The sequence below is a fragment of the Periophthalmus magnuspinnatus genome, chromosome 8, assembly GCF_009829125.3.
Source record: "Periophthalmus magnuspinnatus isolate fPerMag1 chromosome 8, fPerMag1.2.pri, whole genome shotgun sequence".
Lineage (NCBI taxonomy): Eukaryota > Metazoa > Chordata > Actinopteri > Gobiiformes > Gobiidae > Periophthalmus > Periophthalmus magnuspinnatus.
The window spans coordinates 26,693,194-26,716,364 of record NC_047133.1 but is presented as its reverse complement, the minus strand read 5'-3'; the positions used below and the strand labels follow the sequence as shown (position 1 = coordinate 26,716,364).

The 23,171-nt window shown below is 43.4% G+C and overlaps 1 protein-coding gene across 2 annotated transcripts; it reads right to left on the bottom strand.

Moving 5' to 3' along the window:
- Nucleotides 1–1,312: 1,312 nt before the first annotated feature.
- axin2 (axin 2 (conductin, axil)) lies at nucleotides 1,313–14,234 on the bottom strand. 2 transcript variants are annotated; one of them, XM_033970695.2, is made up of 11 exons: nucleotides 13,964–14,234; nucleotides 12,060–12,943; nucleotides 10,156–10,278; nucleotides 8,356–8,458; nucleotides 6,233–6,364; nucleotides 5,648–6,159; nucleotides 5,239–5,412; nucleotides 4,950–5,165; nucleotides 4,741–4,863; nucleotides 4,082–4,252; nucleotides 1,313–2,396 (listed from the first exon to the last, which is right to left on the bottom strand). In XM_033970695.2, the coding sequence occupies exons 2-11, from the start codon at nucleotides 12,863–12,865 to the stop codon at nucleotides 2,270–2,272; spliced, it is 2,487 nt and encodes an 828-aa protein (XP_033826586.1). In that variant the 5' UTR covers nucleotides 12,866–12,943; nucleotides 13,964–14,234; the 3' UTR covers nucleotides 1,313–2,269. The 2 variants fall into 2 exon arrangements, with proteins under 2 accessions (XP_033826586.1, XP_033826587.1); XM_033970696.2 differs by having other exon boundaries at nucleotides 4,950–5,162.
- Nucleotides 14,235–23,171: the final 8,937 nt, after the last annotated feature.

Genomic DNA, 23,171 nt, shown 5'->3' with positions numbered 1-23,171 from the left:
AATATCTCAAAGCTTAAAGCCCACCCACCAAAGCTGTGACCTGCTGAATAGAAGGCTTGAGTGGCTAACGCTGTGCTCCCTTCTCAAAGTTGACCTGACGGAAATGGCCCTGGACACAAAGGCGAGATCCCGGGTCTTCTAACAGAGGAGCGCTGCTGAGGGAGAGCCTCTTAGTTCTGAAGGGTGCAGAGGATGGCCTTCAAGTGTATGCACTGACCTTTGCTGATGAAAGCTCTGAAAATGGTATTTTAACAATATCATGATGCCCTTTCAATATGAAAGGCAGCATAGGCGACGCTCTTAGCCAACAGCAACTTAAAAGCAGGCAGGGTGAAGGAGACCAGAGGCAGATCACGGAGTAAGGGAATTAGAAAGCAGAGAAGCTTATATAGGGGCATATTTAAATTGAATGTTTTTATGTCCAATTGTACAGATTCAATTCAGCAGTGGAAAGTGATTGTTGATTAGACACATGTTGTTCATATGCCACTGAAATAGAGGTCAATTCCAATTCATTTTCACATAAGCTACTATATACATCGGTCTGAGAGTGACTGTTGCCATAGCAAGTAGCAAGTCCTCAAAATGTTGCCTATAAACAGGACGCTGAGACCCATGAATTCTAAATAAACATTAAATAAAACTAAAATCACTAAAAGTTTGAAATTAAAATATGATAAAATAAAATTTTTTGTAAATGATCATGACTTACTCCATAGCCAATTCTCCCATATCAAAGCTTTCAAACCTACAACATTTAAATGACAAAAAAATCTAACTTTTGAAAGCGGAGGTCCCCACCCATTGAAGACATCCATGTCTGTCATACTTTCTATCCCACACCACAGAAGGGTTAAGTCGAAGCAAAGGTGCTAAAGGTGCATTACATTACATAGTGTCTGCATTTTTCACTGCAGCAGGATGTGAGCCCAGGGGAGAGACAGTTTGTGAGGAGGGTAATTGGGTCTGAGCAAAGACCACAGAACAGTTCATCAAGTGCCACAGGAGGCCTAGCTGTGTAAATAGCGACGCTCACTTGTAGCATGAATTTGCCAAATGTCTCATTAACACACACTTAGATTTCACAGTTCGCTCTTACACCAAATCATGCGCAGGCTCTGGTGGCCAAATTAATGCTGCATGTTTTAATTTCCATCAGGGAGTAAATTAAAAGCTGATAATGGATGCAAATCTGGCAGAAACTCCTTGCAGGATCCACTGAGCTGCACTCCACAGCGGGGCGTGCGCACCATCAAGTTCGCTCTGCTACCAATTAGCAGAGAAATCACACAAATGACAGGAAGTCATTAACTAATTTGAAAAATAGAACATTTTAATAAAGGCTACATCTCTTCATAATTACAATAATTAAAGTACCGAGGCATCTTTTCAACTGAGCTCTATAGAACGCATAATTTACAGTTTACAAGTGGAGCCAAGGAAGCCATGAAAATATTATAAAACATAAACATGATGAATCAGATGCTGAAGGCATAAAAATATCTTTTTAACATAAGGGCCCTTGGAAAAATCAAGGGAGTAACGAGACCCTGAAAATTGGGTAACACACGGCAATAACCCATGTAGGCACAGTACTGTACTTCACTGCCACGACAGTGTACACACACACATACACACACATTTATACACACAGGGACACTTAGAGCTTCTGTTGGGAATAATGGTGTAAACATTTTGGGGACTCTTTTGCAGGCTTTTTGTGCAACGCCTGCGACCACTGAAACAAAAGGCACTAAAATGTGACCAACGAAGGCTAACTCTGAGTCCCAGAGCAGATTCAAATATAAGAGCTTTTTTCTTCCATTTTCATTACAATCAGGGCTCTTCTGAACATGTGGAGCTGCAGTAGTAGATATATGATAATTCAACTCTAAGGGGAATATACTGGAAGTGTTCATCTAGTTTCAAACAAGAGCTCTTCCAGAGGTATGAAGCTTACAAACTGGAATACCATCTCCAAGCAGCTTGTCCAGAGAAGGTCAAAGGGGTAGATTCCAATAAATAGAAATAAAATCCATTACATAGCAAAACAATGATCACCATACAATGTGCATATACATAGAAGTGGGCACAGATGGGGCAGATATGGTCCACTGCCTCGAGTCTTTTAAGAGTGGTCATTCACCTCATTCAGTCTCTTGATGATTTAGTCCTGTTTAGAATTCTTGAAGTGTCCAGTAATCTTAGTCCAACAGCACGGTTGAATGATTTGGGAGTACATCCACAGCTTTGGGAATTGTCCACAGCTTCAGTCCATCCGCTCCACTTTTCCTAAGATCTTTCCTTCGTACATGGGCAGTGGAGAGGAGTCGTCCGATACCTCTTCAAAAACAGCACCACATTCGAACTCGTCACTGGCTTTTTTGAAGTAGTACCTGAAAGAGGAAGAACATGTCTGTCAGTGTTTGTGGACAATAAAACCTTCACAAACCATCACTGGATATCCCAGTTGGCCTTGGGAGCTCTGGCTGTAATTACAGCAGACCTGCTCCTAGCTTCTCGTCAGCCATGACTTCATTGGGCCATTAATGCCCCCCTCCCCTTCCACATTTTGGAGGAAGAGAAAGCAGCGGGGGTGATCTGGTTTAGGGGTTCCAGAATCCACTCATTAACTATGTAATGGAAAATGTTTGCTCCATGTGTGGGGTGGCTGGTATGCATGTGTGTTTGTGTGTTGGGAATACTTTGTTTTTAACAAGACGGAAGGCTAACAAACTCAAACATGCAATTCTTATAAAACTGGAGTCTTTAAAATGATGCAAAGGTGCCTGTGTGCTCCAATCAGAACAAGGGTGCGACTAATAAAACGCAGCTGCATGAAGGTTTCGGGAACGTTTCAGTTCCGAGAGGCACAGGGAGTATTTAAGGCAAAGGGCCACACTGAAACATCATGATGCTGAGGATGCTTCAACTAAAAGGCTTCCCAAAGTCATGCTCTTTTCTGCTGAGAGACAGACAGACGCAGCGAGCCCAGAGTTTCCACTGGAACATGTTTTATGTGGCTAGATCTGTTTTTTCCCCTTCGCCGCTCCTCTCTCTCCCTCCGCTCTGACATCTGGCACCAATATCGTCTGGCAGGGCCCAGCAGTACTGTTCTTTGTTGAACCGCTGCCATGTTGAAATGACCCAACTCCACACATTCTCTGGCTGCTATTAAAGAGCTGCACCGAGCATGCTCCAAAAATGTGGATGGTATGACACAGGAGCAGAGACAACAGTGGAGAGCCAGAGATGACGGCTTGAAAAGAGGAGGGGGAAATGGACAGATGTGAACAACTCCTGCTAAGTGCTTGTCACATGCACTGAAGCTAAAACAGTGCACATCTGGACAGGAAGAGTGTGTGAAATCATACTTTAAAGCTGTAATTACTAGCACAATACGCACAATAACACATGTTTAACCTTCAGAGGCTTTCATGCCCACTGCTCAAGACAATCACAGTCAGATCTCACACTGGAGCGCTGTGGCCTCCATCAGGGTCTGGGCTGTGACAAACGAGCGGATCTGGCATTTAACAGTCTGCCTTTCAGAAATATCCATAAAATGATTACAACATGTGTAAACAGAGTGTGTGTGTGCCGCTGGCCCATGTGTGTGCAGGGAGAGCGCCTGATAGCATCAGTCAAGAATTTGCACGCTGGCCATTTGTGTGAGTCTTTGTTGGTCAAAATGAAAGGGGCCGGGGCTTCAAAGCCATGTGTATTAAGTGTGCCTTAGCATGGAAATCAATACCAGATGGGACCCAAATCGCTGCAGTTCAAACTCTCCCACTCACCCCCCTCTCTCCTCTTGTCCTTTCCTTTTCATGCAGAGCCTTGAGCGCACACACTCACATAAGAGCCCACAGTGTGGACTGCACACAGACACAAACACTGATAAGTGCTCCACGTAGGCCTCTGAAAACTAGGAACTCCGCTTAAGCACTTGAGGTCACAATTCACAAGGACTGTGAAGGCTAATTCCTCATGCCATTGGGGACAATGCAAAGACCTATGGATTTCTATTCTCTGAGGAATATTAAAATCATCCTATAACAGCCTGTATAATTCACAAGCTCACCTGTAGTTGCCCTTCTTACGAAGCTGCTCCTTAAAGTGTCCCAGGGTCAGACTGTGGCTCTTCATGGTCCTGCGATAAGGGATCTCCTCCCCACAGAAGAAGTATGTCACCACTGTCTCCCCAATACTGCACACTGAGACGTTTCCTATTGCTTTCTTATGCTCCTTCATCCTGGAACAACATTACACACTCATTAGAAGATGTATCACACCATCAGCACACATTGATGAAAAGTCGAGGGTGAATGAGCTACAAGTGTACAGAGACAGAATTAGAAATACAGTGGAAAATGAGAGCGATCACAAGGGCCATAGTGTTATCAATTCTCCTTCAGCGTTATCCAAGGCTTTGGAGGCCCACTTCAGAGAACTCTCACAGCTGCCAGTGCCGTGAACAGCAGCCAATAAAATGATACATAAGGTGAATATATGAAAGCCATGTTTCAGGCAGGTGGTGGTGACTACACACTCCACACAAGCAAATGGACAGGGAAAACTTACATACTCTTATACAGTACTATAGTCAATGGGTACTTGTAAAGGGTTGTGGGAGGCGACATGGAGAAAGAGTTAAAAGGCAGAAGTACACTGGCAGGTGGAGGCTATGGCTGAGAAGAGGAAGAGGAGCAGAGAGGAGGAGGGGACAGGGAGGCATCGTACTCTTCTGATTGGACGTTTGAGAGCTGGCGACTAGGTGAGTTGGCTTGAGGTTGCGGGTTCAATGTCCCACTCTGGACAGGCACTAAATGGCTCTTCTCGCGTGGGACACTGGATAACGAATGTCTAGGGAAAGGAGAGAACAGTTAGTATGGTGCACACTCTAGATCAAGCAAGTGAGTTAAAATGCCGGATAATGTAGCCAGTGTTACCTCTGCTTGGTGGTCTTTGTCGAGACCTCTTCCAGTCTCCGGCAGGCCTCCTCTAGCTGGGCTAGGGTGTTAGGTGGGGGCAGTGGGGGCATGGCAGGGTCTTGGATGAACGGTTGTGCTGGTTGGTGGCTCCGGAGATGGCCACAGCTTCCGCCCCCGCCCCATATGTGAGTCTGGGTCGACGAGCTTCCAAATGCCTTTTTGGTGGTTTGGCTACTGAAAGTGAATACGCCAAATGTCAGAAAAGGAGCGTATTAGTTAGAAATCTTGAGAGAAACTTTGCCTTTACCTAGACTTGTGCCTGCTTTGGCGTTTGCTCTCCAAAATCCACTGCAGCACATTTTTGGCGGGATCCGTTGTGTCGCTGGGCAGCTGCAGAGCCACACACTCCTCTGAGCACCTCTCTGCAGACCCATCCTCTGCTCCAGGCCGGCACAGGCACCTGGACAGAGAACTGGACCTCCTGAAAGCAAAGATACGAGACAGGGATGTTAAAGCCATGAAGCTGATGACCATATTTAAATGCGCACTATGTAACTTTTCAGGTCAGGTCAGTAAGATTGCAAGTTAGCCAAGCACCGTTACCTGCTTGTTTTCTTGGAGGTACTGTGCCATAAAGTGAAGCATTTTAGGCAAAACTAATATCATTCTCACCAGCACCTTTAACTGATTATACTAAAAAGCCCAAATTAACTTACCCCATGGTGCTGTCAATGGTAACAGCTCCACACATCTCTCTTCCCAGGCTGCGACTACGTTGGTAAGGCGGCCCGGGCTGACACTCTGCACTGGAGCATAGGCGGTGCACTCGGAGAGCTGCCTCCCTCTCGATCTGCTCCTTGCTTTTGGGACTGGCGTGGTGGTGGATGTAGTGATGGTGGATGTGCTTTGTGCTCTGCCTGCTGATCACAGTCCGGTTTGGCCCCAGGGAGACCATGACCGACCCCTGTTCCAGTGTTGACACAGGGGTCCCGGAGCGCACCAGGCCCTTCAGTGCCAGTGCGAGAGGCCGTTGCTCAGGGGAGGTGGAGCGGGGGGAATGGCGGGTGACGGCGGGCGATTGGCAGCCGGGACTTTTCAGGACACGGGATAAGTGCTCGTCGAGGATGGCCTGTGGGTCTTCATCAGAGGAGCCGGACAGGATGGACAGTTGGTGGTGAGAGAGCTGGGGTGAGCTTCCCAAAATCTCTGCATCTTCTCGTTCATCCTCCTATAAAACAGACTCTTTAACAAACTGAAAAGACCAATAAATGAATGTCTTGAAAAGTCTTGTCTCTACAAACCTCTTGGATCTGCTGTAGCCTCTCCTCGCCTCTGTCCTGCTCTTGTTTGAGGCTCTCCAGTCGGGCTATCAGCTGCTTGGCAAATTTAGCAGGCTCCAATGGGACAACTTCTTTTGGGGGACGTCGAGTACGCTATAAGACAAAAAAATAATAAATATTAACATTTATATAGAGCTGGGTTTGATAGATCTTTATACTAATGTACCAGATTTTTGTCCATGAAACTGAGTAAAATTTGTTTTGCCCCAGTGTAGCTCTAACTTTAACTATAACTCTAATTTCATCATACAATTTTTTTATCATCCAAGAACTAGAAAGTTTGCCAACATCGTGACAATTAATGCTAGCTTTACCGTAATGGCAAAGCTCTACTCTGGTCTCTGAAAGTTGTGAAAAGTGCTTATGAAGTTGCAGCAATGAATAATTAGGACGCTAGCAATGTATTTGGAAAGTGAGGTACAGTGCTTTTAAGTTCGGGAGTTCTTTCTGTTTATGTGTAATTATCATTTCTTGAGACTTCCATTTCCATAAACACTCCGGTAAAGCAAACGGACTCCCAGGACTGCACTAATTGGAAAAGACTTTTTTGGATGTTCTGGTTGGCACGGCGACGGGTGGCAAACTCGGTGCACGGACACATCCAGCCGGGGCGCTGCTGGTCGCCACTGTCATCATCAGTGGGCCTCTTTAAAGTCAGCGCACTTCAAAGACTTCCTCGTCAAATATCAAACACACAGTGGGGGGGAGCGGGTGGCAGAGGGGAAGGAACGGAGCGATTGATAGACAGAGGTGCAGGCTTTACATGTAGGAATAAAAGAGGAGTATCGACAGGGGGTGAAAGAAGCACGGAGGATTAGAAACATGGCAGTTCAGATCCAGAGATGTGGATTCACAGGAGGTGAGGGACAAATGAAAAGATGACTGTTTTTCAGAGAAAGATAAAAGTGTCCAAAATGGATCAGAAAAGGTGGAGCTAATTTACCCCCTGTATGGTCACACACTGAGTATCTCATACAGTGACGCTAGCATCTGTATGTGCACTTATCTTACTGTATTAGCATCTGTGTACTGCCCTCTCTCTGAATCTACTTCTTATTCCTTTGTAGAGGGATGAAGGGGAAAAGAGAAAAAAAACTGCTTTGATGAAGGCTTCTGCACAATGGAACAGCAAACCACTGCCAAAAAACCAGGAGGCAAAATACTGGTACAAAAATGAGCAGTAACTGATCAGTGCATTTTGTTTGGAGAATGCCCCTAAAGTAGAGGTGGGCAGATTACCAAAAAAGAATAATATTATGAATGCTTGCAATATTGGTAATTTAAATTGAAAAACGGAGAAAAGACATGTTAAACTTCCAAATAAGAGTCTAAAGTTCCATTTGTGCACTTTTTGGACATATTGTTATCAGGATACTCGCAAAAAACAATATATTTTGCATGTAAGCATTAATTAGGACTTTCAAAAGTTAGCATGACTTAAGCTGACCAACTGCGCGCTCACATGACAGATCCTGCACATTTCGGGGATGGGAGGGGCTGTGGAAAAAGGGCCAGCTCAGTTGGAAGTTGTCACTTTCTTGTGCGTCTGCTCCATTCATCCTTGGATCAAAGCGTTGTGTGTGTATATGTGCATGTGCAAAGTGTCTGAGTATCTTTATGTGTTTTTTTTTTTTTCTTCGGCATCGGGGCTGATTTCAGAGCCCGTGGGATAAAGCTGCTGAGATCTTCCTCATCTCTCCTATTCTCCATATTTACAGCATCGGTAGGGAAGAAAAAACCCTGGTGTGTTGGGAGCGCTGGGGCGATAAACAGCTTAGAGACCCCCACGTCTCCCGCAGACTTCAAGGAACCCTAATGGGGGCGGAGGTGACACCAAAGGTAGAGTAGGGCCCTGTTTGAATGTGTTTGAATGTGTGTGTACCAGCCGGAGTTGGAGGCTGGCTCTTTTGACGCTGCTCTTTAGATCTTTGCTGGTGTTGTTGAATCGAGAAAGCCGAACACACTTTGTGCAAACCTATTCATAGAACCCAGAGAGACCCGGAGCAGAGGGTGGTATGGAAATTACACTGTGGGGCCTGGGTTGAAAAAGACTTGTGAAGAGCAGTGTGCCTGTGTGTACGTACAGGAAAGGCAGGCAGAGACACTTGGCTGTTCATCCTCATGTTTCGCTGCATCTCCCGCTGTAGCTGCTTTTTGGAGCCCAGTTTGTACGGAGGGATGCCATCTCTAAAAGGAAGAGACAGGACTTAGTGACATTGACACATTGCATTCTGGGAAACAACCCCCCCCCCCCCCCCCCCCCCAAAAAAAAAAAAAAAAAAACAGGGCAAAAACAACAACAAGTTAAGTAAACAAAGACTTGCAGCTATTGTGGGATTTCAGCTTCCTATTATATAGTTTTGCCCATTCAAGAAATAAAATATATTGTTTTACATTGTTAATTACTATAGCAATGGTGCAAATTTCTCATTCTGAAACCCATGGATAGCAAGTTTTAATACTCACATGGGGCAGAGCCTTTTAGTAGGAGTATAAAAGTAGATTAGTGTTTTAAATCTGACCAAACTTTATTCTATAGGCTCCTAACTCCAGATCGAAGAGATCTTGTCTCCCAAACTGCACCACTTGACACCATAAACCATGTCTTTTTTTCCCCTATGTGACCTAACCTAACTGAGGAGCACTTTTCCACTTTTGCTTTGAAATGCCACAGTCATGCGCATAAGCAACCCCCCCTCCCAATTTTCATTTGGCAAGCAGTGCCGCAGCCAGCCTCTGATCTCCGCACATCAAAAGGCTGGTTTGTAAGATAAGGTAATGTTTGAAGTCTGCGCAGCTGCATTCCCTAGCGTCCAAGCAAATCCATAAATAAGATATAAGCGCCCCCCCCGTCCCTCCCTCCTCCTTTCCCTCCCGCAACACTTTCTTTCTCTTCCCACCCAAACGCTTCATCCTAGTTACTTCTTCTATCCTTTCTGTCTAAACAAGTCTGTGTTCTATGTTTATGGCTGCATTTTACTGACCTACAGAAAGATATCGTGATCAAGGCTAGAGCGGGCAGGAAGCGGCTAGCCTTTTGTTACAGCACTGGGCAAAGTGCAACGGGATAGTACTGTTGAATTCCCAACCGCTTTGAAGTTTTAGAGATAGGCTACAGCAAGAGACACCCTGCCTTTACAGCCATCATATTTTGCTATAATTATGACCGTATACTCCTACAATGGTGTCATAAAGTTAGTGTAAAGTAGATGACATCAGGCTTATCTCTTTTTAGAATAAGGTCAGGAATAAAGTACCATAATACTGTGGTCCTAAAAAGTTGCTGACCTGAGCACTGGCCTTGAGCGGTGCACAATGACTTCACCGCACCTAGTCACTTACTCATGTGAGTACAACAAGCAGCCCTTTAGAGAAACTAGGGTTTTAGCACGTAGCACACAGATAAGCACTTCGGAGGTACTGATTGTGTTCTACTACAATCAATCAACAACTTGGCTCATGTGGCAAAACTATTGATCATTTTCAGTATGATCATGACATACTCTTACAAACCATAGCATTTTGCTATCACAGTATAAGCAGTCTGGACTTGCATAGCTGAATCTAAGTCAACCTTTTCCCACCCACTATTCCTACTGGTCAGTATGTCCATCATGCTCTGAGTGAATGACAGGTGGATTTAGCCAATAATAGTGAGGTGTGAACTTTAAGAAAAAGAAGTTGTCAGTACATTGCCTTGAGGGGGTAACTAAAAATATCTAAGTTTTATAAAACCCAAATTGTGACAGACTAAAACATATAAAACATATAAAAAAAGATGTCATATTTTTGACACATTGGCCACCTTTAATTTCTGTTTGATATTCATAATAGTATTTGTCTTGTTTAACCAATATACACCTTGAAACTGACAAATTACTTACACACTGCCATCGGTTAGAGACATGGAGTCGTCTGTCAGCGCGTCACTGGACACCTCACTGTCGTTGGTGCTGCAAACAGGAGCGAACGAGCCCCCATGGCACTGCCCTCCTCTCCTGTAGGATCTATGAAGATTACAACAACACAACCCTGGATTAATACACAGATCACAGACAGTGTCCAACAGGTGGCGGTCTCGCAGTTGTGAACATCATGTAGAGATTTGGACAGAGCGGGTTTTCAATCAACGAGAGGCAAACCCCACTCAAGGCTGTGTGATCAAAGTGGGGAATGTGTGACCTTGACTCCCATGAATTATTCTAATCAGCTCCTGGCTCCGAGCAAGCAGTACTTCAGCTGTTTGCATACAGTACAGTGGGAGGTGGTCCATGTATCAGTGCCTGTATCAGTATTGGTGATAAAGTTTTTTTTTCCAGATATTGGTTCAAGTTTGAGGTACTAAAGAGCTTTTAAATTCTCAATATCAAAGCATCAAATGGCTGTATGTACACACAAATGTCCCACAATTGATTTTAGATTCCAGATAAAAGCACTATATAGCTTTTATTGTGGAGAATGAGCAATCTACTTATTTGCCTAGAATGTTCCACAATATAGTATTACAGTTACAGGTCAGATGTGTGGAGAAGCAAGTCTGCTCACAGAAAGAATGCATGTTTTATCTTTTAAAAGGTATGTTTCAATGCATGTTTTAAAGTGGTGCTGTGGAATATTCCAGGTAAAGCAATAACATCTCCATAGAGAAAGCAGGTGACTGACCTTCCTTGAAAAAGTTACATAATGCCCCTTTAATGTGTGAACTTTAGTATGACTTAATATCAGGCTGTTGGCTTTGCTAGAGATTTTGATGAAGATTGGTCACAGCAGCAAGACAACTATTGGATATCAGTATGGAACCATCCCCAAGTACAGTGAACAAGTTGAATCTATTTTGACTCTATTCTCTGCCTCCTGTTGCTCTGTATGTATTGTGTCCATGCTAAGTGAGCCAGAAGTCCTGGTCCTAGTGGAGAGACGGAGGAGACTGAGGCAGCATGACTAAAGCTGGAGGCCCCATGCTCGCGGCTGACCTTCACAGAGTCAGGTATTCAACACAGCTGGCCTCACATTCCTGCTCCTGCCTCACATTTATCCCTCCTCCCTCCCTCTTTTTCATTTCTCTCTCTCTCTTCCTCTCAGTGTTTCTTTTCCCCGCACTTTCGCTCCAGAAGCATGCCTCCTAGTCTCAGAGTTTTCAAAAGCAACGCAAGATAAAAGTGGAGGAGGCGGAGGGAGAGCAGCGAAGGAGAGAATCAGAGGAGAATTGACGCAAACAAGAAAAAAGAGGGAAGGAGAGAGTGAAGGAGAGAGAGAGAAGGAGAGAGAGTGGGTTGGGGTGCTTTTGGTTCTGAGCTGTAGCTGCTGCCGCTGTTCAGGGTTTGTTTTCTCCAAAACAAAGTTAAATGAGAAGAGGTGAGGACAGCAAAGCGGAAGAGACAGAAATGAGTTCCACATGTTTTGAATGAGTTTGGTGACAATGGGAGGCACCAGGGGATCTATTTCAAAGCAGCCATTTTCCTAGTTTGGCCACCAACCTGCACATTAAAGAGACACATGTTTTCAACTCTGCTGTCCACAGGTAACTGGTACAAGGCCAACCTTGATCTGAGCAGGACTCTGAGCGCTAGAATACTGCAACTATGAGGCTAATGTACACATGTAAACTTCTCATTGATTATGTGACACTTGTATTCATGCTCTGAATCTATCAATTATCCTTGCTCAAACTATAGCAGGTGCTATGAGTGAAACAAAGGAAGACTCTAGTATATATACATACTATGTAGGTGAATTACAATATATTTTTGCAGCACATTCACAAACACAGAACAAGCAGCAGTCTTACCTGTAGCTCCTCTCCATCACCTCCACTGCCCTCAGGGACATGGGGGTCCGCTGCACGCTGGTGGTTAGTCCAATGAGGGCTTTGGTTTTGAAGTCACAGCTCCACTCCTCCTCCTCCGGCAGTGTGGACATGTAGCCACACACTGCCTTGAGGTCGGCCAGGCCGTTGGCACTGACGTGAGCGGGGTTCTCTCCCCCAGTCCTCACATACTCCAGGTAAATGTCCGAAGTCATGAACAGCTGGTAGGCACTCTCCTCCATGTTGCTTTGAATCTCTGTCTGAGCCTGGTCGAACATGGCAGAGTCGATATGCTGCTTCTTGATATAATCCCTTATAAAGGTTTTTGTAGCAGGTTTGAGCTGTTTGGCAACAATGCTGTCATTTTCTATGTAACGCTTGTAAATAGCTTTGGCCACTCTCTGAGTTTTGGGATCTTTGAGGTCCATTTGCCTGAAGCCATTGCAGGCAAACCAAAAGTCTACAGTATCAACACACTGTTCCTGCTCCAGAAATGTCCTGAACAAGAGAGCACCATCCTGGTCTCCAAGGAGAGAGTGCAAAGATTTAGTCCAGCGGGACAGCGGTGAATCTGGGGAGGCACTCCCCTCTGGCTCCCCAAGACCATCCTCGTTCCTCCTGGAGGAGCTCGGAGAGCCCAGCACAGCTGACTTAGGAGATTCCAAAGGTTTCATTACTGTGGGTTTGGTGGGGTAGCAGGGCGCATCGCCCTCCCCTCCAGGCACCGGGGGTCGAGGAGCATCTTCTCGGAAACTACTGGAGATATGGTCCATAAGCGCCCGGCTCATGGCTCCTCTGAGCTCCTACTGTAATCTGCTCACTCTCTTATGTCAGCAGGGCGCTTCTCTTGGCTGCCCGTCTCCGCTCTGAAACACAAAGTATTGATCTAATCAAAACCAGATCCGCCCCAACTTCAAAGAGCCACAGACACAGCAAGAGTCCTTTCAGATCCTTTACTGACTTTCACACAAAAACACTGCAGCCTGGAGTCAAAGCAGAGAGAATGTATGCACCAAACAACAGCACTTTACATCTGAGCTGCGACTGAGCTCAGAAACACAGGAGCACCAAAATGAGCTGGAGATACTAGCCACTCACCTTCCAACTGCAGCTCAATGATGGGGCATTACAAGTGTTCTAATGGTTCCTTATAAGTCACTGCAGATGTCAGATTCATATTATGTCCCAATGAACAACCTGCAATAAGCTTTTCTGAGCAGTGAGCCCCATGCAGCTAAATCACAGATAAATCACACCAAAATCTAAGCCACACGTTGCTACCTGTAAGACCCTGCCTGGGACAAAGTCGCTGCAAACGTGACCAGCTCTACCCTGGAGTTAGCAGCTAAAGAGTTTGAAGAGTGTATAAGTCGTACTCTCAGAGATGATTGCTGCAGCCTGACTCCACACTGCACAGATGCAACATTACACACTTTTAACTGGAAACTCAAGACACCGCTCATACAGAAATGCCAAAGAAATGTTAGTCCAGTAAAACATACTAATGGAAAAGTGCTAAAACATGCACAAAGCCTATATAAACATCAAGCCAAGAATAACTTACTTACAGTGAAATGTGTAGCTTTCTAAAACACATTTAAATGTTTACAAGCGCCTCGATGCTCAAACACATAAGTCTCATATGGCTTGTGGGGGAGGACGTCCTACAAAACAGACTAAAAACATGCACTTTGCTTTTAAAACTATGTGATTAAACTAGTAGAAGACTGAAATATAACATATGTGAGCAGTTTGGTTCGTTTTGCGATTGAAAAGAGGCAAAAACACAAGCATTTTGGAGCGAGCACTACTTCAAAGGCGAGTGGAGCACATCAAAGGGAACTCCAATGGGGACCAGTGCGAGGAGCCACACTCTGGGAACTTACCATCGATCTACGACTTCTCCACACAAACGGAAACTCCAGCTTTATCCACAAAACGCGAACATAATCCACAACGATCGTCTCCACGGTGCGCCCAGATAAAGTCCGCTCGGTGTTTAAAGTAGATGCACGACGAGGAAAAATGCAGCCGAGAGGGAAAAAATGCCGCTTTACTCCCTCCTCCCTTTTGCTCGCAGTGGTTTCAGGCTGCCATGCTGCACAGAGCCTCTCTCCTGTAGGCGACTCCAACACCAAGTGAACGAAGAGACTGGAGCAGCTCACTTCAAAGTCAGGATCCGACTGCCGGGTCCCGGAAGCTGCATAAAAAACAATCGCGGCTTAATGCCCTAGAAAAAAAATCCAAGCAGCGCTCTGATATCCACATTCACACAGCAATGACACAAGCAAGACTCTTTCAAAACGCTGTTAGATTTTGTGGGAATATATGACGTCTCTATCGCGTTTTACAAAGCTTTTTTCCCCCCAGATCACGAAGTTGCCGCTAGGTTGTGAGGACCTTATCAAAGACAGGGAATCTTGAGCCAACTCCCCGAGGCTTTGGGAGCGTCAGAAGTAACTGATCTGCCGCCCCAATAGCATTATCGCTACAATCCCACTGTTGCTACATAAACTTTAAAGAAAGACGCACGGATACTCCTCTTCTACTGCCCGTATAGTTTTAGAGCTTAAACCACAGGGATAGACCATACAAGCACCGACGTGTAAATACAAAGAGGGTAGTGGATTCAAATGACTATCCCGCACAACAATCAGCATCACAAGCAACTTTACAAACTAGCAATAGGGTATTCTTCTTACAACATAAAACTAAACAGCCTAAACCATGCTAAAATAAAATAAAATGCATGAATAAATGCAGCATGAGCATGTCAACAGTGCAAATAGACGTAGTATTGTCGAAGTGAGTTATTTAAAATGACAGATGTTATAGTCACGCTTTGACAGGACTCTTATAGCTCACATCATCAATAAGTAAAGAGTGGTGCATCAAAAGACATGCAGTCTTATTTGTTTCATCACGCCACAGCTCCTACTAGTGGCAGAAAACACTTACTGACGCTCAAGATGAAGATGCTCGTTCACCAAGTTTAAAGTTTCCCAGAGGTTGTTATTGGGACATGGTGAAAGACTGAAACATCTGTAGGTGCCTGCAGCTTTGTATCTGAATGCAGCTCTCTGCTTTGTACACACCCTTTACATGCTGTTCATGGGAATCAGGACATCATTAAGACAGAGAAAGGACAGAAACATGATGTGAAATAACTTGTTGAATGACAACTGACAGTAGACTAGTCTTTTTGTGTGTGGGGATTAAACGCACACTATGTAACTTTTCTGGTTAAAGGATGGAGACATGGAGACAAGCAGATGACGCCACTAGGCCAAGTTACTGGTCAGGTTTGTGGAGTGGTGAACTTGCTCATAGTAACATTATATGTATTTAAGACCCTATAATTAAATGCAATATAAAGAAGTACTGTCAGCAAATGACAGACCCCCTACCAAAAATGTTACATAGTGCACTTTTAAATAAGCCATTGTACTGAGGACCTCTGATGCAATACAGCTGGCAATAGTCCTGAATAAGAATTCTGTGTTGCTTTGGTGGACATGGATTAAAAAAGGTTAAGTACAAAGAGGTGACTTTGATCAGCATGCTAAAAGTCCAGTGAAACTTTCTCTATAGTCGCTGTAATCCATCAAGGTGAATCAAAGCGACTATAGAAGTCTTCATGATTCATGATTCCTATTTATCATTTCCATATTCTCTCACAGTTAAAAACATCAAGGTTGTAGATCTTGGATTTCAGAGCAGAACATGTACCCCACAGATCTTGTGCCAGAAACAAGCACATTCAAGTTTTACAAAATGCATGAATAATATTTCACGTGATGACATGAGATTCTTTATAAAACAAGTCTTGAGAATAGCCGTATAATCACTTTAAACATGACTCTGTTTCTACATTACACTGTCTGTGTAAAATAAAGTAAGGTGTTGAAGCTGAGAGACTGGTCAAGGGAATGAACTTTATAAAGTCAGAGAAGCACATTTGGCAATACCCCCTATTGACATCACAAGGTGGAACCAATCAGTTTGGTCTCTGAAGAAGCAGACTAAATATTACACAAAATGCACAAATGAAACAAAACAACTCTACTTATGGATTGATGAGGACATCATCCACAAAAGTTTTACCAAGTCATCTAATTCAGGATCTTATGCTCTTAAAGGTCCTATATTACACAAAATACATTCTTGTGAGCTTTAAACCATGTTATAATGTTACCTCATCAAACAGATCAGAAAATAACGTAAAACAGGACCTTTAAACACTTCTCCAATCATTATGATGGTAATGACACAAGCAACACTGGCACCAATAACGCAACAGTTAACTACATTCTTTTATTCTTTTATGATAACTTGTAGGCAAAAACGATAAAAGTAAAAGTATTTGCTGACACACTCCAACAAGAAACTTTCCCACTGGCTGATATATGTGACTAAGTTGTACATTTTGCCAATAGGATGACATTGCCCAGAACAATAGTTGCTGTTTACAGCCTTAAAGAGGCATTTAAAAACTTGTCATAACTGGACAATCATCATCAAGGGAATCATTTAAAATCTCTTCTTGCATCTTTTTTAATTTTAGCGAGCTGAGATGACCCTTGCAATAAACACACTGGGGTGGGACCATCACCATGGCGATGCAGTGACCCCCTGCCAATACCAGGGGCCTGTCCAGTCATCCCCCACCACCTCCACGGGTCACTGGAGGTCCCATCCTGGCATGAGTCCACTCATACCACCCCTTCTGGAGCAGACCAGAGATGTCCTTGGCTCCTGGGACCATAAAAATGTCCCTTAAAAGATCACCGGGGGGGGGGGGGGGGGGGGGGGGGGGGCGGTTTCAGAATGACTACATAGGGTGTAAAACATATATCTCCTGCTACTTCATTAATTTGGATAGAACGTCTTTTTAGCATCATAATACAAGTCAAGCTAGTTTCAGAGGTAACTCATAGCAAATATAATTAAAAGTCCACAGTTGTGCAGTTATGAGAGCTGGTGAAGGTTTTATGACAGTGTTATATGGTGGGGGCAGTCTGGACAGTTGTAGCCGCTACTGGCCTCCACAGTTTGGTCGTAAACACCACTGAAGTCTCTGCGTCTATCAGTGCTGCAGCTATAAAGTCCAACAGAGGTGGAAAGAGAGATACAGGAGGAAATGTTCAATGACAAATATTATATTATAAATGCAATGGGACTTCTTTGGTGGAGGTTTCTATGGAACGGTTACTGCTTTGCCTGGAATGTTCCACAGTATAACATTAAACTGTCTTGAAATGCAGGTGGCAGAAAAGTTATATATTGCACCTTTAAGTTTAAACTGTTTGACGGACTCCTCTGAAGTCAAAGGACAATGGAAAACAAAACCAAGGAAGAGAAGCTTAAGACAGTTATCAAATAAGGGCATGAGGGAGGAAGTGATCTTGGGTGACAGAAAGAAGATGCAGATAAAGTCAACAGGAGCCAACCAATATGGAGAGGTCACTGCTTTAAGTCTGTTTAGAGTATACACACCAAGGCACAAACGGCTGATGGGACAGGAAGTGCATCAGAGTAGGTGACAACAGAGGGGACAATGGCATTTGAGGGGAGCAAGGGGCTGATGAGAAGGAGCTCCAACGAGGTGAGGTCAAATGGCAACGCGAAGCTGAACTTAAGAGTGGTAGATGTCAGCACTATCAAATGAGCCATGCCGACTCATTTTAAGTGTAGCGTTAGGATGGGCTTTAAAGCTGATATGGCACATAACAATAGTCTTAAAAGTTTGGAGACACCTCAAGGGGTGTTGTTTTGAAGCAACAACTAATCACACTGGGGATTTGTATTGTGTAAAGTGTAATTCACTACCGTTTGGAAATGCCTGAATATGCTTTACTGCTGTACTCTTTACAAATCAACCTGTCCATGCATTGTCTTTTCCCAAACCAAATAACTTGACAATATCCATAAATCTTTTAAAAATGTTGATTGTCCCTCTGCAGAACAATCCTGTCCTTATCACTCCCAAAAAATCCTCCATATCTTCAACTCAGCTTCCTGTTTTTAAGTCAGGTCAATGAATCAACTCAAAAATATAACGGAAATGTGAAAAACAGTGTCTTATAAGTTTGTTTATAATGTTCAGGGACTCTACCTATGGCTGCATGAATGATTTCTGAGTTCACTGTATATGGGAGATACGTCAGAGAAAGTGCAATGAAGGTGAGGCGGGTAAAAGAGAAAGGAATTACAGATGAAACAGTTGGGGATTGGCAGCTCAACAAAGCAAAGAAGAGGGAGATGGAAGGGAGACTCGTTGAAGGTTATTTGTTGTTTTTTCCCTCGTTTTAATCCCATTTTGCGCTTCACTTTTAAGTCTACCAATGTATAGAAACAATGTTGGATGCACTGTCTAATCCCATTTGGGCCATGAAGCTCACTCCACACTGACAGTTAAGTGCGTTCATTTCCTCTGTGCTTCTTCCTGGTCTGAAGCAGCGTGCAGGCGTTCAGACCGGACCCCTCTGTTCTGTGCCGTGCTTGACAGGGGCCTTAACCTCAACCCCTGGCTCCTCCACTCAGCCTTAATCCTGCGCTTTCACCCCTCTCTCCGACTGAGCACACAGAACGACTGAGAGGACCTGCTCCATTCAACACACGTCTGATTTTAAGTCCTTCATATCCATGTTTAAAAAGAACCAACGTGCTCCTTATTACTGTGAAGGTACCATTGCATACTGTATACATTTAGCCATGACAGTGGTGGAGGAAGTACTACATTTTAGGACTTAAGTAAAAGTATCGATATAGATACCGGTGCAAAAACAAATACTTAAGTAACACTAAAAATAATAACATTCAAAAAGTGTTAAAGGACCCGTTTAAGGATGTACTTCAAGAGAGATAAAGTAAAAGTATTTCGCACAGCTTTTGAGGTCTTATAAAGCTTCAAACATTTTGATAAAGATTTATGTTGAATTTTAGTTCAAATTTACAATTAATATTTTTTTCTAGCTGTTTTTATTTGTATACGTTTGTTTGCTCAAACTAAAAACATGTAAAAACAAACCCCTCAGCCTTTTCAGCAGGTCTCAAACAATAATGAAAAAAACCTTTTACTTTCAGTCCAGTTCAAAAATTTTGTGGAGTAGAAAGTACAGATACTGCTCTCAAATGTAATGAAGTTAAAGTAAAAAGTATCCACTGTAAAATGTACATAAGCAAAGTACAGATATCTACATTTTTATTGAAGTACAGTACTTTGCTAGAAGTTGCTGCTGCTGCTCGGGTCCTGACTAGAACCAGGAAGTACTTCACACATGTGTCCTGTGCTCAGGTCTCTGGCTCCTGTGGCTCAGAGAATAGACTTTAAAGCAGCTCTGTGTGAACAAGTCTCTCCATGGACCAGCACCAAAGAACATCTCCCACATGTTAGAGCCACATGAACCATCTCACATGACAAGGACTTCAGGGACCGACCTCCTGTTGGTCCTAGAGTCAGGACTAAACATGGATCAGTGTTTCAGTTTTATGCAACTAAAACCTGTAACAATCTTCCTGAAGATGTGAGTCAGGCCTCTACTTTGACAATGTTTAAATTCAGGCTCAACACAATTCTGTTGAGCTGTGCATATGACTGAAAAGGCTTTTAAAAGGGTTTTTATTCAACAGTTTTTATTCTCTTTTATTGTCAATTTTACAATGATTATTTATGTTTTGATTTGTTTGTATTCTGAAAAGCACTTTGAATTACTTCGTGTGCAAACTGTGCTGTACAAATATACTTTGCCTTGCCTACTTTTACGTCGTTGCCTTCCACCACTGGTTGCAAAATAACAAAAAAGACACAGCGATTAACAATTAAACACAAAATCTTTTGAATGGGGAATTTTCCATGATCCATTCCAGACAAGCAATGCCTCAATGTTTCAAACTTGGGCAAATAAGTAAACCAACACACACTTAACATCTACAAATATTCACATAGGTTAAGTGTCTGCTACCATCTCAGTAAATATCTGCAAAATAAGCAAACAAGTGATCCGGACTGGGCTCTGTTTAAGCTCATAGATTGCTTAGTCTTGGTCAATAAATGAATACAATATCCCAGACTAGCACAATGATACACACCTCCACCACAGTAATCTCATTGTCCTGTCCCTCTGCTCACCCCACACTACACCACACATTCACAGCAGTCACAGAAGCGTACCCTATATAGTCTTATTTTTGCCATGTCTGCCTTGCCTCCAACTCGCTTGCGCTTCTATCACCCAGCTGCATATCCTTTTCACAGCTTTTTCTGAGTGACGGGGGAAGAACAAAGTTAGTGCCATAAATACCAAGGAAGACATCGTGAAGAATACTTTTTAAACTTAGGATAAGGTAAAGGTTTTAGGGGTTGAGGCATTTTAAACATATTTTGGTGAGTGGGGCAGCTATTGCAGACCTCCAATAAAGTATACTCGCATTAAAAAAGCTCTCACACGGTGCCTTGTCAATCAGGAGGGATGTACAGTAGATCCACGGCTGTCACGAGAGCTGGAGAGGCACACGGCACAGGCTTCATGAGCTGTGACGAGAGAGGGGTTTGAAATTGCGAGAAGGGCTGCACATTACAATGCATCGAGTTCATTGTTCATGTGCAAAGTTAATTCCAGCAGTTACAATAGCAGCAAATAAAATCGTAATATCAGATACTAGATAGCAGTAGATTGACAAGTAGTTAGTTCAATCTCAGTATCCTTCTCTCTGCTTGCGTATAAATGAAAATGGTGTGTGGCAGGGATGGCTCCAGACATTTTTTCTTAGGTGGGGGTGCATCCACACGTAACTGTTTTGAGAGCCTTGTTTGCCTTGTTGTACTAAACAAGTTAAAATGCAATTAGCCCCCTGTAGTGATACATGAACCGCCAGATGGAATTCCTAGTTTTATTTTGGTCTCATTTTGAACATAAAGCTGTTTGAATAAGGTGATACTGGACACGCATGAAAAAGGGGCAATAATCCTTGGGGTCCTATGAGGGTGCATTGAGCATTCTAGGGGATGCTGGTGCCCCGGGTTGGAGGTACAGCCACGCTTCTATCAGCTACTATGTTTAAATCTAAATATGCTTGACTTCAAATGGTACCGACTTCAACCAGTTATTGGGATTTGGGAGAATCGAACCGTTTTTTTTTTGTTGGAAAAATAGGTTTAAATTGGACTAGGTCAGTTATCTGTTTTTCCTTGCGTACGTGTAAATCTAGAGAGTGTGTCCCAGGGCCTTTGCGACTACAGAAGCATCACCCCCATCATAGAGAGTGGAGTATAAATGAATACAGCAACAAATTGGAAAATGACTTTGGAAGGCTTACACATCTTGCATGGTTTAACTAGGTCTGTTTAAAGGCGGTTTTATGTCAACTTATTTAAACGTTCTAGTTTTCGTTTAGCCCTGTTTTACATTGGCTGCAGTTAGGCGGCTGCAGTGAATGCCCCGTTTGGCCTGCAGGGTTTGTCACACAGTGGCCCTCCGTGTGATGTGACGATAACTGAGGAAGCGCCGTCTTTGATCCTTAATGGGGCCATGTCGGCTTTGTGGAAACGACATTCATGCCTCGTATTTACACAAGCACAATTATGGAGGTTATTTTGGTGGTAGACAATCAATTAGAGTGAAACTATGTCAGGCTAATAACAGATTAAAGGACTTTAGCCAGGCCGGGTTGTATGTAAATGAACTAACACAGGGCACAGATGACAGAGGGGTCCTTTTACAGCAGCAATGCCAAGTATAGGTGGTAGATTTACAAACAAGTGTTTACATGAATCACATTGTAACTAGATGTACACAACAGCAAAGATAGAAATACTATGTTCATTGAATAACATGGTATTTACATGAACCTTTATGAACACGTTTGCCTCCAAAGTGAACTATTCATGGATTTCCGTTTATCAGTGACATATTGAGGATTTCAATAGTCCTAATTTTTCATTCATTCTAAAATCCATGGATAGACCAAAATGAATCATGTTGCCCGTGGCTTCTTATTGGCTTTACCTGAAGTTCTAATGACAAAAAATGTAAAACAGCACTTCAATTAGTGAGTAATGAACCATCTAATCTAATCTGAAGTACTGAAAACTTTCATATCATACATTTATAAAAGCGTTTACACCTTTTTGAAGCCCCACTGTCATAACTACATCTTAAATATCGGCAATAACCATCTTTTACACAACTTTAAAGATACATGAATGCAGCTCGGATAGTATGTTGCAACACTCCACTGCGCACAGCGTCCAGAAACAACAGCCCCTACAAAGGCTTCGTGCTGAAAGCCCAAATTCCAGTTTCTCAGATGTCACCCTGACAGTCCTCTCTTCTTTCTGCTCCTCATTCTCTCTGTGCCTGGGCAGCACAATCCGCACATCAAATAAATACAAAGACGGATAGCGTTTCATTTGCAGGTCACGGACAATGGAAGCATGTGGATGTGTAACAACTCTGGGTGTTAAAGCAAGCAATCCCAACGCAAACAACTGCAGAGGTCTTTGAAATTTGACTTGGGGAAAGAAATGATGCCGTTTTCCAGGAATAAAACTGTATTCTTTTAAATCCATCAGCATCCAAGGCTATTCATTCTTCACCTACAAAAGATGGAGGATCATTAAAAAAGCCCCTTCGAGTTAGCCAAATGTTGTTGGCGTCATGAAACCGCTGCACTTTGGAGATATCAGACTGTACGCAGTGGTCATTTCTCAGATTCCAGCTTTTGGACGCTTTGGTTTAGGTTTTTAAGTGGTCAAACGCGAAGTCGTGGTAGAGGCAGAAAAACTGGGCCCAAGAAATGTAGCGGTTGGCAGAAGGTTCAAACAATGGACTTGCGGCGCTCTTTATCGGACCCAACCACAAACCATGTCTTTAAAGTTCAGATATGGGCTTGGACCAAACGAAAAAGAGTTTAATAGCAACAGGGGAGATGGTGATTCAAGGTCTCGGACTTCAGTACAGAACATTTCAAAGCTAATCTTGGGTTAGCATGCATGTTGTGGTCATAGGAAAACACAGGCCGCAGCGTGACTTCCTCTAATTGATGGCTTAATTCTGATGTGTTTTGAAGATGAAAAACATGGCAACAGAAATT